Genomic DNA, 13,474 nt, shown 5'->3' on the forward strand with positions numbered 1-13,474 from the left:
CTGAGGGAATGGGATCAGATCATCATGGGAGACAAGACTGGGAAAATGAGGGCCACATGAGGGGTTCCAGACAAATGAGGAGCAACAGGTGTTTCCAGAACCCGTATGTGGGGTTCGAACAACGGCTGCCCTCCAGGGGCTGACAGTCTAATTGAGAGAGTGGACTAAATAATGGAAAAAACAGCTGGTGATGTACTGTACCTTATGCCAAGATAGCTGGTCACAGATACAGATCCATGCAGTGTCAGAAACCTGGGCCGATGGGGAAGGCTTCATGGGGAAGTTGGGGTGGGTCCTGGGCGTGGGAAGATGAAGAACAGGCAGGTGAAGACCAACAGTGTTCCAAGCGGTGTCATAGAAGTCCGGCTGTTTGGTGACAGTGAATAGGCTAGTCTTGTGTGAGCAAAGGATCCTCCTGCAGAATGTGGCTGGGAAGGTGGGTGAGGGGACTTAGAGTCCGAGCAGGGTCTTTGGCTTTTGTCGGTCAGGGGGAAAGGGAAGCTTGAGGGTTTTCAAGTAAAGATGAGCAGGGGGATATTTCAGGAAGGCTAGTTTGGAGGATGGGTGGAAATAGGGGACAGGTAGAAGGCTCTCGTCTATCAGCCGAGGTCTAGTATAAGGGGTGGGAGAAGGAATGGAAGGGAAGACATGACTGTGAGGGATGTTTTAAAGGAAGGATAAATGTGATCTAGGAAAGACCGGGAGGAAGGGGAATCAAGAATGACTCCAAAGTCTGGTTGGGAACCAGGAAATTGGAATGCTAGGCCTGCTGCATATCTGGCGGGGGGTGGGGGGGAGTCCACTGGGCAAAAGAAGGGGCAAGAGAAGAAAACCTACCAGGGCAGAGCAAAGCTCAAAGGGAATTGGTCCCTTTACCTGGAGCAGAACCAGAAACATGACTTCTCTGTCCTGCTTCCAACTCACCAGGACCTGAGAGGGAGGAGAAGTCTGGAGGAAGCTGTCCAGGGGAACAGGTATAAAAAGACCCAGGAGGCAGATAAGGAAGACTGAGGATGATAGGAAGTAGGAAAGTTTGATTAAACCCAACTGCTGCGTAGGAGTCTGTCTGGCAGCATAAACAGACAAGTGAGGTGGAGGAGAAGGGGCTTCTGTGCAATCCAAACCCAGTCTGCTTTGATCAGGCTGCTGTGAGCGTGTAGACCTCCTTTGCCCACTGCTCTGATGTTGGTGGGACCCCCAGGCAGCACTTAACTGGCTGGGTTAAGTGCAGATCTTGCAAACATGCAAATCTTGTCTCTTCATCTGAACTAGAAGCCCCAACACCCTGCCCCAGGCTGGGCTGCTAGAGGCACCCAGGATGCCCAGGGCTGAGTGAGTGGTTTGGAAGAGGGAGTCGGAACCCTGGAGCTGGATATTTAGGAAGCTGAGATGGTGTAGACCAGAGTTGCTGGGGGAGGAGGAAGGGGCTGGAAAATGGAAACAAGAGTCCAACAGGACACAGGAAGAAATGGTTAAGTTTGGTGACAGTCGGGATACAAGCATCAGGCAGTAAGGAAAATCAAAAGCCCTTGTTAGGGGAGAGAGTATATTCCCGGAAGGCTACGTTTTCCCTGTCAAATCCAAAGTTGCCTATGGTAGGGGCCTGTCTCCCAGTGGAACCTGGGAGGTGGACAAGGATGGGAAAGACTTAACAGGACCCACAACTCTCAAGACCCCTATTTCTATCCAGGTGTGCTAGATGGGGTCTTCCTGTCACTTTGGTATTTGAACAACATTTTGGAGGCCTGTGTGATTTCCTCTCCTTGTAAGAGATTTCCTTTTTCTGCCTGAAGAGGCTTCTTAATTCTTGAACTTTACTAGCTTAACTAGAATATGTCATGGTGTAAAATATTCTGTATCTGATTTTCTGGAATATTGTATGCCTGTGAGCTGCAGATTCTATGCTTTCTCCACTAGAGAATTTTCATCTATACTCTGTGTTTGAAAACATCTTCTGTCTCGTGTTTGGGTTCTCTCCCTCAGAAATGTCAATTACCCTTGTATTGAATCACCTTTATGTCTTCTCCATCTATTCACTTCTGTTCTAACCTTTTGTCTCATTCAGCCACATTCACCATGATTATCTCAAGCTTTTTCTCTGATACCAGTTCATTTCAGGCAGCACTGACCCTGTTTCTTGGCTCAAGTTTTTAATAGTGTAATTTCGGTTCTCAGTATTTTTGTTGCCTACGATGTCATTTTCTCTTTCTTTCTTTCTTTTTTTTTTTTTTTTTTAAGATTTTATTTATTTATTTGACAGATCACAAGTAGGCAGAGAGGCAGGCAGGCGGGGGGAAGCAGGCTCCCCACCAAGCAGAGAAACCGATGCGGGGCTCGATCCCAGAACCCTGAGATCATGACCTGAGCTGAAGGCAGAGGCTTTAACCCACTGAACCACCCAGGTGCCCCTTCTCTTTCATTTTTAAAACTTCATTTTGGAAATACTGTTTTTTTGTTTTTGTTTTTGTTTTTGTTTTTAAAGATTTTATTTATTTGACAGAGAGAGATCACAAGTAGGCAGAGTCAGGCAGAGAGAGAGGAAGTGAAGCAGGCTCCCCACCAAGGAGAGAGCCCGACGCGGGACTCGATCCCAGGACTCTGGGACCATGACCCGAGCCAAAAGCAGAGGCTTTAAACCACTGAGCCACCCAGGCGCCCGGAAATACTGTTTTTTGAGTTTGTTTTGTAGCAGGAGGCCATGGTGGTAATTTTCCTTCTGTGTCTCATCCATTCATTGTATTTTTTTTTTTTCTTGGCTTGAAACTTTACCTGCCTTTGCACCTTCTCTTCTCCCCGTCCTCGGTCTCCCTGGTGCATCCATAATTGCCATGCGATTTCTTTGTTCTGGCGTATGCATGGAAAGCTGTCTCCTTGTTCTAGCTGTGTCATCTGGGGAGCCCCTGGTTCTCCCCTTCTAGCTGTCGTTTGTGGGCTATTGTGGGTAAATGAGATTCCATCTGCTTTTCTGTGCCCCAGCGGCAGGGTGAAGGTAGGGGGAATGTGCTCTGAGGGGGAGCCCAGCCTTTGTCAGGCAGCCGGGGCTCTGCTGTATCTGCAGGTTTAGAGTGTGTTAAATGTGTGAGTTCACTCCCTCCACCCAAGAATTCCCTCGGGCTTCAAGTCATTTCCTCGAGTCAGTGAGTAGCTTGGAACCTTTATTTTACTCCCCAGTGTCACCTGTTTCCTCTGGAAGCCAGACGTGGGGAAGGGAAATAAACCTTCTCCATAGAGCTGCTTCTCTTTAGTTTTGGGGTTTTAGGGGAAATTCTCAGGGTTTCGTTTTCTTGCCAGCTCAGTTCCTGGAGAAAGCAGGACTAGTTAGGAGTTCCAGAGTTTCACCTCGGTCACCAGTGTGTGCAGTTTGTTTACATTGGGTTATGTCTCTGTCCTTGCTTTGCTGCTACTTGTAATATTTGGGCCAGAGTCAGGGGTCTTGTTTTTGTTTATTTCGTTAGGAGTTGGGAGAAGATCATTCTGTCATTCGTTTTCAGTTAGCTCTTTACTTGGGAAATTTCTTCCGAGCTGATCTCCCACCTCCCCCGACCTACATGCGCTCTGGCCAGGCACTTCACCATCCAGCACAGACACTCATGCTCATTCCCACCTCCCCTCCTCTATCCCCCTGTTACCTCTGCCTGGAATGCCCTTCCCTCTGCTTGTCCAGATCACCTACCCTTCAAGGCTCTGCTCTGGATTACCACCTCTGTAAAACCTTCCCTAACTCCTCTGGTCTTACCAGTCTCCCATCTCTGAGCCTGTCTACAGCTCTCTCCAGCTATAACAAAAAGCTTAGCCTTTAATTATATGTTGTCTACCGCGGTTTGCTGTTGGCTCCCCTAAACGCGTCTGGCCACTGAGTCAGGCAGGCTGGGTCCTGGGGAGCAGGACCATAGAAGAAGCCTCAGAATGGAGCCCCCCTGACATCAGGACTCTCTCCAAGAGCTTAGTGGGAGCCTGCCTTAGCCTTGGTCTTGGGCATTCCTCTTGTGTTTTCCTTCAGTAAGAAGTGAAAACCATATAGCCCATGGTTGATTCAGCCTTGGGGATTGTAACTTCAGAAGTCAGTCTTGGCTAATCATTTTGTCCCTGGAGACAAAAGGCTGGACCACTGGGGTCAGTGTGTTCATGCTTCTGCCTCCACCTTCCGACTTAAGCCACTGTCTGCTTTCTGCCCCCGCCCCGAGCCCGATGCTGTGGGCACCCATTCTGACGTGCCTTTCCTTCCCACACAGGCATCTTCATAACAACCGCATCCAGCATCTGGGGACCCACAGCTTCGAGGGGCTGCACAATCTGGAGACACTGTGAGTGCTGGGATTGTGGTGGGGCCCTGTCCTGGTGAGGAAAGCCTGAACGCCTGGAGGCCGGGGGGAGGCTGGCAGAGGGAGAAGCCAGCGGGACTGGGGTGCTGGGCACTGGCTCCAGGCCTACTCACCCACGTGGCCCTCCCTGGCGTTCTCTCTAGGATGCCTCTCTGAATGCATTCCTTTTTCTTCAGGTGGGTGGAATGTGCCCTCTGGGAATTCAGGGTGGCCCAGAGAGGGAGAATCTAGGATCCCTGCCAGCAGAGACCACCGAAATAATGAACATTCCAGATAGGAAAGCCAGAAGAATGAGGATCTTGAGGCTGGGGACTGTAAGGCTTAGGGATGGGGATGGGTGGACTCGATGGCAGTTTTGGCACGTGTTTCAGAGTGGCTGCTGACGGAAGGGAGGGTAATACCATGGACTCATGCCGGCATGGTTGGCCAGTCGATCTAACTAGCCAAATGATTAATGGGGAGATGGCCCATCCAGCAGTCCAGCCTGACTATAAAAAGCACCCAAGTTGTTGACTCAAAAAGCCATATTATTCACACATCATCATCCTGGAATTCAGTTAAGGTCAGAACGCACCCAAACCCTCCCATCATTTCCTCTGGAGTCCCGCCAGCCCCCACAGAGTGGGCTGAGTGGGCCCCATTTGAGCAGACAACTGGCTGGGCTCTCTAAGCTTGCTGGCCATGCCAGCTGAGGTCCAGCAGTTCCCACAAGGGAGCTGGCTGCCACAGCCACCTGGTGCAGGCCACCACCGCCAGGGAGAGAGGGAGCCCCACCCCACCCCCACCCCCGTCCCCAGTCACTGAGAGTGAGCCATTAAGGTTGGGGCAGGGCTCACGTGTCAGGGGCATGATCACAGTCACCGTGCCTTTGGCCTCCCCTCCTCCACCTCCTCCCTCCCCGCCCAACACCCAGACAGCACCCAAGCTCCCAAGGTGAGGGATTTTTCAAGAACAAAAGCAGCCCAGGAGAAAATGCCGGGAGACAAGCTGTGACCCAAGGAGGCAGTGGTTTGGGGAAAGCCATTTGGCAAGTCTAACCCAGGAGGTCTGGGCTGTCTGCATCTGTGGTTGTGGAGGGGAAGGGAATAGGGAGGCCGAGACCAATGCTCTGCTCCTCTTTCCGGTGGGCGGGAGACCCAGGAGCCCAGTTGTTCTCTTGGGTGCAGCCTGGAGCAGGAGAAATAGCAGAGCTGGGCTTGGCTTTCCCTGTGCCCTCACTCTGCCGCTGACCAAGTGCCTGGGAGTGGGGGGTGGGGGGATGTGCCCCAGCCTGGAGTTAGGAAAGTTGGAACCTCTCCCCACCACTGTGCGTGACTTGGCCTCTGTGTTCTCTAGCCTCCACAGACAGCCGGCCAGTGAAAGCCGGACACTGTAGCCCACTCCACCAACACACTAGCAACTGGAGGTCCAGGGAAGCGACATGGCATGCCCAGAGTTACTCCCTCAGTTAGGGACAGAGCAAATCTGGGATGTGTTAACTGAGAAAATGCCCATGGAAGCTCCTAGCTTATTGCCCTGTGCCCCTCAGCCATCTGAGTCGACTGTGAATTGTGCAAGTCTACTACGGCTAGGTGTTTGGGGTCAGAAGTGGCCAGGGACCTCTTAAGGCCCATGCCACCGATACCACCCTCTCTCAGGAGATATGGGAGTGGGGGGGTGGAGTTTGGAGCTGCTGGGCATCAGCAGAGTGGCAAGGAGCCCAGTGTTATCTGCCCTGGGGTGTGAGGGCTGTTAGTTCTGCCGGGAAATCCAGTGGGGAGGGGGCACACATACTGGGTGTGGGTTGGCACCTCTAAAAAGCCACCTAGCAGCTATTTCTTCACTTTTGGGGCACACTGCCTAATTCTTTCTCAATTAGCCGCTGGATTGCTGCGCAGGGCATTTGGCTCAGCTGGTGCTGGCTTAATTACAGAGCAATCCTGCCGCTAAGTGCCCACTGTACCTTTCATCTGTGAGAGTGCTTGGCTCCGTCACACAGAGCCCAGGGCCTGTGCCCACTGCCCAGACGCAAAGGCAAGGCGAAGAGACAGGAGAAAGCCTTATCGCCAAGTCTGTGGCCCTTAGCATCCGATACCTGGGGCTCAAGCCAGTTCTACCAGCTGTGGGACCTTGGTCGAGGCATTTGCCTTCATGAGTCTTAGTTTTCTAATCTGCAGTGTAATACCACTAACCACCCTGATCTAATGGGTTGATGTGTGGATTAAATGAGCTGATGTGTGTACAGTCCGTACAGAGCCTGGGAATCCGTGTTAGGAACCTGCCCTGCACTCCTTTCTCACCCCCACCCCCTCCTCTGAGGGCCTCAATCTCCACAACACAGCTTCCCTCCCTGCCCTGAGGGATAAGCTCTTCTTCCAACTTTTGATCTCCAATTAAAAAGGGGAAAAGCGTGTTCTTTATCCTCTATCCCCCACCCCCCACCCCCTAGCATTTGCTGGGGGAGCCTGCAGGGGCAGCCAGATGTGGAAAAGGGGCGGAGTGGCCGGGAGAATAAAAGGAGAAAGAAAGATAGTGAAACCTTTTAATTGTTGCATAATTGGCACACTTTGCAGCCTCGGTTATTACTTTGGAGCTTTTCATGTGAGCGTCTTCATTGGAAGGGTATTTGTCCCTCGGGCCCCATAAATCTCTGCCACTTAGACCTCTCTCATCTCCGCAGCAGGGGAAGATCAAACCCCCCTAGCCGGAGCTGTGGTTTGGCTCTGTCTGCAGGCTTCTTTGGAGGAGAGCGGCTCCCAGTCCTTCCACCTGGGGAGGAGGGGGCCAGGTACGGGCCGGCGCATGCGTGGTCACACAGCCATCCCCTACCGCACGCAGCGGGTGATGGACATGCACAGTGCACGCGCCACCACGTGCCGGTGCGGCTCGGGCCCTCCACGCTCTTTACCGCAGAGTGCAGCACTCCCACCTCACACCCCCGCGCAGCACACAGATACCTGGTGTAAACATGCCTCGCGGCAACACGGTCTCGCCTATGCCCTCTGCTCTGGAGGTCAGGCCGCCTGGGTCCCACCCCTGGTTCCACTTCTGCAAGCTGGGTCAGCCACAGCAAGAAGCCACACCTCTGCGAGCCTCGATGCCCCTGTCTGCACAATGGGCTGCATCCGAGCCTGAGGAGTGAGTGAGATAAGCAGGCACTGTATTCTCATTTATTCCAAAAGAACCAAGCTAATCCAGGTGATTTGGGCAGGGCCCAGGGTCTGGGTGAGCAGAGCAAAGCATGCGGACTCCACAGGCCCCAGGCAAAAGCCTTACTGCAAAGGGAGAAGCTCTGGGACCTGGATCCCATTTTTCCTGATGCCTTCATCATCATTCCCGACCTTGCCAAGAAATCTTAGCGGGTGGGAGACAGGATGAACTCTGTCCTGCCCCCACAGCTCCTTTCTGCTTCCACAGTGAGGATGTTCCACCCCTGTTGGGAATTTCAGAATCAGAGAAGAGCCAGCCCTGAACCCTTGAAATACCTTTTTCTTCTACTTTCCACATCAGACCAAATCCAGAGATTTGGGACGAGTTGCCCAGATTTCTGCAGTTTGTAAGTGATGATGAACCACTAGAATCCAAACCTCTTGCCTCCTAATACATTGCTCCACATAACCCTAGCTGCTGTGAGGTCAGATTAATTACAGGACTTCCCAGACTGAGAAATAAGAGAAAGCATGACCAGGAACAGTTCTGGGAAGGTTCTCCCAGGAGATCCCAGGGACTTGAAACCAGGCCCTTATGCCCTTAGGTCAGTTGCCTGGAGATCCATGCTCAGAGACCACAGGATGCTAGTCAGAGGCTGTCCCATCATGATCCTTGAATCCCCAGCCGTACCTACCAATAAAATTTGTGCTAAATACGTACATATACATACATGCATACATACAGCCTGGCAAATGCAATTACAGCCCACAGGCCCGCCCCCACTCCCTAGATCTGGGGATCTGATGTCTGTATCTTGGGTAGAACTCAGAGGGGCAAGGCCTAGGAGGGATCTGGGGACAATCCATGGATGGATCTGGGGACAACACGCCTCTCCACCCTTATTCCTGGGCAACAATATCTGGGCCCTGTTAGAACCTCATTGAACACATCAGACCCTATTGGAGCTCCTGTGCTGGCTAGACCTTTCCGCCTTTGGAGGGGAACTTGGGGTCATAGTAGGAACAGAAACCTCTTGTACAAATCAGCCCCAGCATTCAGGGGTCTGGGAGGAGAGGAGAGCAAAGCAGGAACTTACAGAATTCTGCCTTATAATATAAGATCGTGCATTCCATGTAAACCTCCTTTGGTGCCAGATGCCCCAGTGAGCTGCTTCTACAAAATACTTTTATTTCAGCGGCAGCTGTGGCTGCAAAGTGTTCCTCTGTCTCCATGTCATTGAAACCACCCCTACCAACAGATTTTGCTCTAACTTGGTCCTGAGAGGATCTGACCACCTCTCAGTCCTGGGCCTGATTATCAGCCTTTGGCCTGGGCGGAACAACCAAACAGGTCTCCCCTGGAGGCTTTTCCAGGGCTCGGGGACATTCTAGAGTCGAACAAGGACTGGACTAGAGTTAGCACACCTGCTTTGAGATCCACATGCCACCAGCACGTGACCTGTGCGAGTCCCCTGACCTCTCAGGAGACTCAGTTGCCATCAGAGAAAAGGGGAATGATATTTTACCATTCATAAGCAGTATTTACAGTGCCTGGAACACTCTACATGCTTCATTTATGTTGGTGTTCTCTTTCTTGTCCTCCCATTTAATGCTGGATAGACAGCAGTGGGCCACCCCCCCAAATTAACTAATTAAATAACTTTTCTTTCTTTCCTTTCTTCCTTCCTTCTTCCTTCCTTTCTCCCTCCCTCTCCTTCTCCCCCTCTCTTCCTCCTCCTCCTTCATTTGACCTTAGGTCTTAGGGTGGCAGGGAGGGTATTGCCCAGAGGTGTCCCTTCGTAGCAGTCCATGGGTAACTCATCCCCTCTAGAGGGTGGATAGAAGTTCCCAGGAGTCAGGGCATGGCTACTGTATAGTTTCCTGTGGCTGCCGTAACAAATCACCACAAATTTTGTGGCTTAAAAACAAAACCCAGAAATGTATTCTCCCACAGTTCAGGAAGAGGCCAGAAGTCCAAAATCCAGGTGCTGGCAGGGTTGGTTCCTTGTGAAAGTTTGAGGCAGAATCTGTTCTAGGCCTCCCTCTCACTTTTGGTGGCTGCTGGCGACCCTTGGCATTCCTTGGCTTACAGATGTCTCTGTCCTTCCAGACTCTGCCTCTGTCCTCACATGGCCTTCTCCTTGTTTCTTCTTATAAGGACACTTGTCATTGGATTTAGGGCCATCCTGTTCATCCAGAATGATCGTACTTGAAGATTCTTAATTACATCAACAAAGGCCCTTTTTCCCAATAAAGTCATAGTCATAGGTTCCAGGGCTTAGGACTGGGACATATTTTTGAGGGAGCTACAGTTCAATCCACCGCAGCTGCCTCTGAGGCCGGGCTCTCTTGAGCAAAAGCGTGGGTAGGGCAGAGGTTCAAATGAATCTTGTCAATTTTCTTTCTTTCTTTTTTTTTTTTTTTTAAAGATTTTATTTATTTATTTGACAGACAGAGACCACAAGTAGGCAGAGAGGCAGGCAGAGAAAGAGAAAAGGGAAGTAGGCTCCCTGCTGAGCAGAGAGCCCGATGGGGGGCTCGATCCCAGGACCCTGAGACCATGACCTGAGCCGAAGGCAGAGGCTTAACCCACTGAGCCACCCAGGCGCCCCTCAGTTTTTTTTTAAGACACTGCTGATCATCACACTGATAATTCCCTGCAGTTAAGAGAATCAAAAGTAGTTTTGTAAAGGCTGTTTCACCTCAGAGCTCCCTTATCCCCACCCACGCCCACCCCGTCCGGCAACCACTTGTTGAGGAAAACAAGGCAGGAATTATGCATCCTTTGTGTTAGAGGTGAGGAAACTGAGGCAGAGAGGGTTTGACTCACTCATTTCATTAAAAGCAGGGACTTAAACCTGAGTTTCTCTGTCCTTGGCGCAGCTTCAGCCCATCAGACCACACTGCTTCTCCAGGCTAACCCTGTAAGAACCAAGGACCTCTTTCCTCGCCAGTTCTTAATCATCTTACATTTGTGGGTTTATTAACTGCAAATCTGTGGGGTTTTGTGGCTTATAGAGGAATTTATTGTTCCATATAAAACTTTTTTTCTGGCTTTCCCCGCAGAAGCACTAATGACTTCTCAGAGGCAGAAAATCGAGCTGCCCAGTGAGTTTGTGTCGTGTTCTCATACCGTGACACGTTATCATGGGTTCTTCCCGGTACCGCGTTCCCGTGCCCATTACCCTGGTCTTTGGGGTGACCAAGGTCACCATTCTTGTCACTGGCAATGGGGCCAAAGCTTCTACTCTCAACTTCTGCTGCTCCCACAGGCACCCTGGCCAGCTGGTTTGCAGTTGGGGGGTGGGGAATAGGAGTTTAAGGGGGCGGGTGGGGAGTGGGGCACTGGTGGCACCGTGTTGGAACCACTTAGCAACAGGTTCTCTGGTAGACACCATGGAGAGGAAATAAGTTCATGGCTGATCTTTAATATCTGTGGGAAGGAGGAGCTGGTAAGAATGAATAATTACCAGGGGCACCTGGGAGGCTCAGTCGGTTAAGCCTCTGACCTTTGATTTCGGCTCAGGTCATGATGTCAGGGTCGTGAGGTGGAGCCTCATGTTGGGCTCAGCACTTCGTGGGGAATCTGCTTGGGATTCTCTCCCTCTGCCCTTCCACTTGCTCTCTTTCTCGCAAATAAATAAATAAATCTTTTTTTTTTTTTTTTTTAAAGAAACAATAATTACCACTCTCTTTTCTGTTTCTTTGGATTTTCTCATTCCATAAACATTTACTGAGCTGATAGTTTGTGCCGGGCTGTCACATGAGCACTAGGGAAGCACTTATGAACAAGAAAATTGTGGCCCCTGCTATCACAGAGACTAAGGGTTCTAGATCAGGAGTCCTGACTTCTTTTTAACTTATTACTCATCTACTGTTGCCAGCATTCTGACCTCATCACCCTAGCTCCCCAGAATCTGACTACTCACCCTTCGACTGCTACTGTGCCGGCCCAAGCCAACACCCTTCTCTCATCTGGTCCCTCTGCCTTCATCCTTACAATCTCTTTTCAACGCAACAGCCAGAAGGATTCTTTTAAAATACAAATTAGATCATGTTACTTTTCTATTCAAAACCCTCCGGTGGCTCCCCAACATCCTCTGGAAAGAAGCCAAAGTTCTACAAAGTTCTGGACAAAAGCCTACAGGCTCCACAAGGTCTCAAGTGATGTGACACCCTGCTACCTCTCTAGTCTCACCCCTTCCTCAATCTACTCCAGTCACAGTGGCTTCCTTGGATATATCAGATGGACATGCTCCTGTCTCAGGACCTTTGCACTGACTCTTTTTTTGTCTGGAATATTCTTCCTACAGTTATCCACATCTTTCAGGTCTTTTCCCACATGTTACCTTTTTAGCTAGGTCCTCTCTGATCACTATTTTGCAACATTTCCTATTACTCTTCATCCCCTTTTCCTACTTGATTTTCTCTATGGAGCTCACCAATCTGATACCAGTTTTATCTGTCTATCTAGGTGGTTTGTTGGTTGTCTGTCTCCCTCCTCTCCATGAGGTGTTTCTTTCTTTAACTTTATTTATTTATTTATTTATTTATTTATTTAAAGATTTTATTTATTTATTTGACAGAGAGAGAGATCACAAGTCGGCGGAGAGTCAGGCAGAGAGAGCGAGAGAGAGAGAAGCAGGCTCCCGCTGAGCAAAGAGCCCGATGCGGGGCTCGATCCCAGGACACTGAGATCATGACCTGAGCCGAAGGCAGCAGCTTAATCCACTGAGCCACCCAGGCGCCCCTAACTTTATTTATTTGACAGAGAGAGCACAACATGGGGAGCGGCAGGCAGAGGGACAGGGAAAAGCAGGTTTCCCACCAAGTAGAGAGCCCAATGTGGGGCTTGATCCCACCTGAGCCGAAGGCAGACCCTTAAGCAACTGAGCCACCCAGACACCCACTCCATGAGTTTTTGTAGCCCCTGACATGGTGCCTGGCACGGGGAAGGTACTCAATAAATACTTGTTGAATATATGAATGGGTTTATGGCCCTTGGCAAGTCCCAGCTCCTCTCTGAGCTTCAGTTTCTTCACCTGTGCTGTGAGGGCAGTGGATTCCCCAGTCTGTAGGGTTCAGCCCAGCTCTGATCATCCATACTTAGTGCCGAGTGAAGTCTCCAGCCCAAACCCAGAGAAACAGATGGAGAAACAGAAGCTCTGAACATGGGCCGAACCCACTGGGATGGTCCCTTATCCTTATCCTTGCCATAGGGATAGGTCCCCCCGTTCATTCCCCGTAAGCCCTATGGTTGAAGCCCAGGACCCTGACATTAGACCAGTGAACTGAAGTCATTAGCACAAATCCTCAGGCCGCATCCTGCTTGGACCAGGGCAGTCTCAAAGCTGTCAGCTCACTGGGCGCCTGAGTGGCTTAGTGGGTTAAAGCCTCTGTCTTCGGCTCAGGTCATGATCCCAGGATCCTGGGATCCAGTCCCGCTTTGGGCTTTCTGCTGGGCCAGGAGCCTGCTTCCCCCCACCCCCTTCTCTCTCTGCCTGCCTCTCTGCCTACTTGTGATCTCACTGCCAAATAAATAAATAAATAAATAAATAAAATAAATAAATAAATAAAGCTGTCAGGCCCCCTGCATTAATGGGCCCATGACTCCAGGTGAGGGGGGTGCTGCCCCAGGGTCCGCCCACATCTAGAGGATGCAGTTCTGTTGTACCATTCCTCCGTTTGGCTAGGGCTTTTCTGGGGAGAGTGGTGGGAATATGAAATATCCACGTGCCTTGTTTACATGTGGGGGAAGTCTTTGGTGGAATATGGCAATCATCTTTGGAAGACGGTTACGCATGGTCTTCTAGCTGACAGGACACGGGCTAAGGGAGGAAGGAGACGGGGTGCTTGAGCTCAGGGTGAGGAACTGTTCCTTAATCTTCAGGGCAGCCCCACTGTGGCTCCCTGGACGCCCGGTCTGGACAGTGGGCCCTGCCATTTGCATAGTCCAGGAAGAAACCGGACCCCCATCCACTTGGAATCTCACAGAGGAGTCCCGCTCGGGAGCAGATTGGACTG

The 13,474-nt window shown here is 50.9% G+C and overlaps 1 protein-coding gene across 2 annotated transcripts in view; it reads left to right on the plus strand.

Annotated features, from left to right (window-relative positions):
• LGR6 (leucine rich repeat containing G protein-coupled receptor 6) overlaps nucleotides 1–13,474 on the plus strand; it is a 119,833-nt gene that overhangs the window by 76,316 nt on the left and 30,043 nt on the right. For both annotated transcript variants that reach the window (XM_059145141.1, XM_059145142.1), the window contains one exon: nucleotides 4,233–4,304. In XM_059145141.1, the coding sequence (XP_059001124.1) occupies nucleotides 4,233–4,304 (72 nt within the window). The remainder of the gene's footprint in view (nucleotides 1–4,232; nucleotides 4,305–13,474) is intronic.

This window comes from Mustela lutreola, chromosome 14 (assembly GCF_030435805.1).
Source record: "Mustela lutreola isolate mMusLut2 chromosome 14, mMusLut2.pri, whole genome shotgun sequence".
NCBI lineage: Eukaryota > Metazoa > Chordata > Mammalia > Carnivora > Mustelidae > Mustela > Mustela lutreola.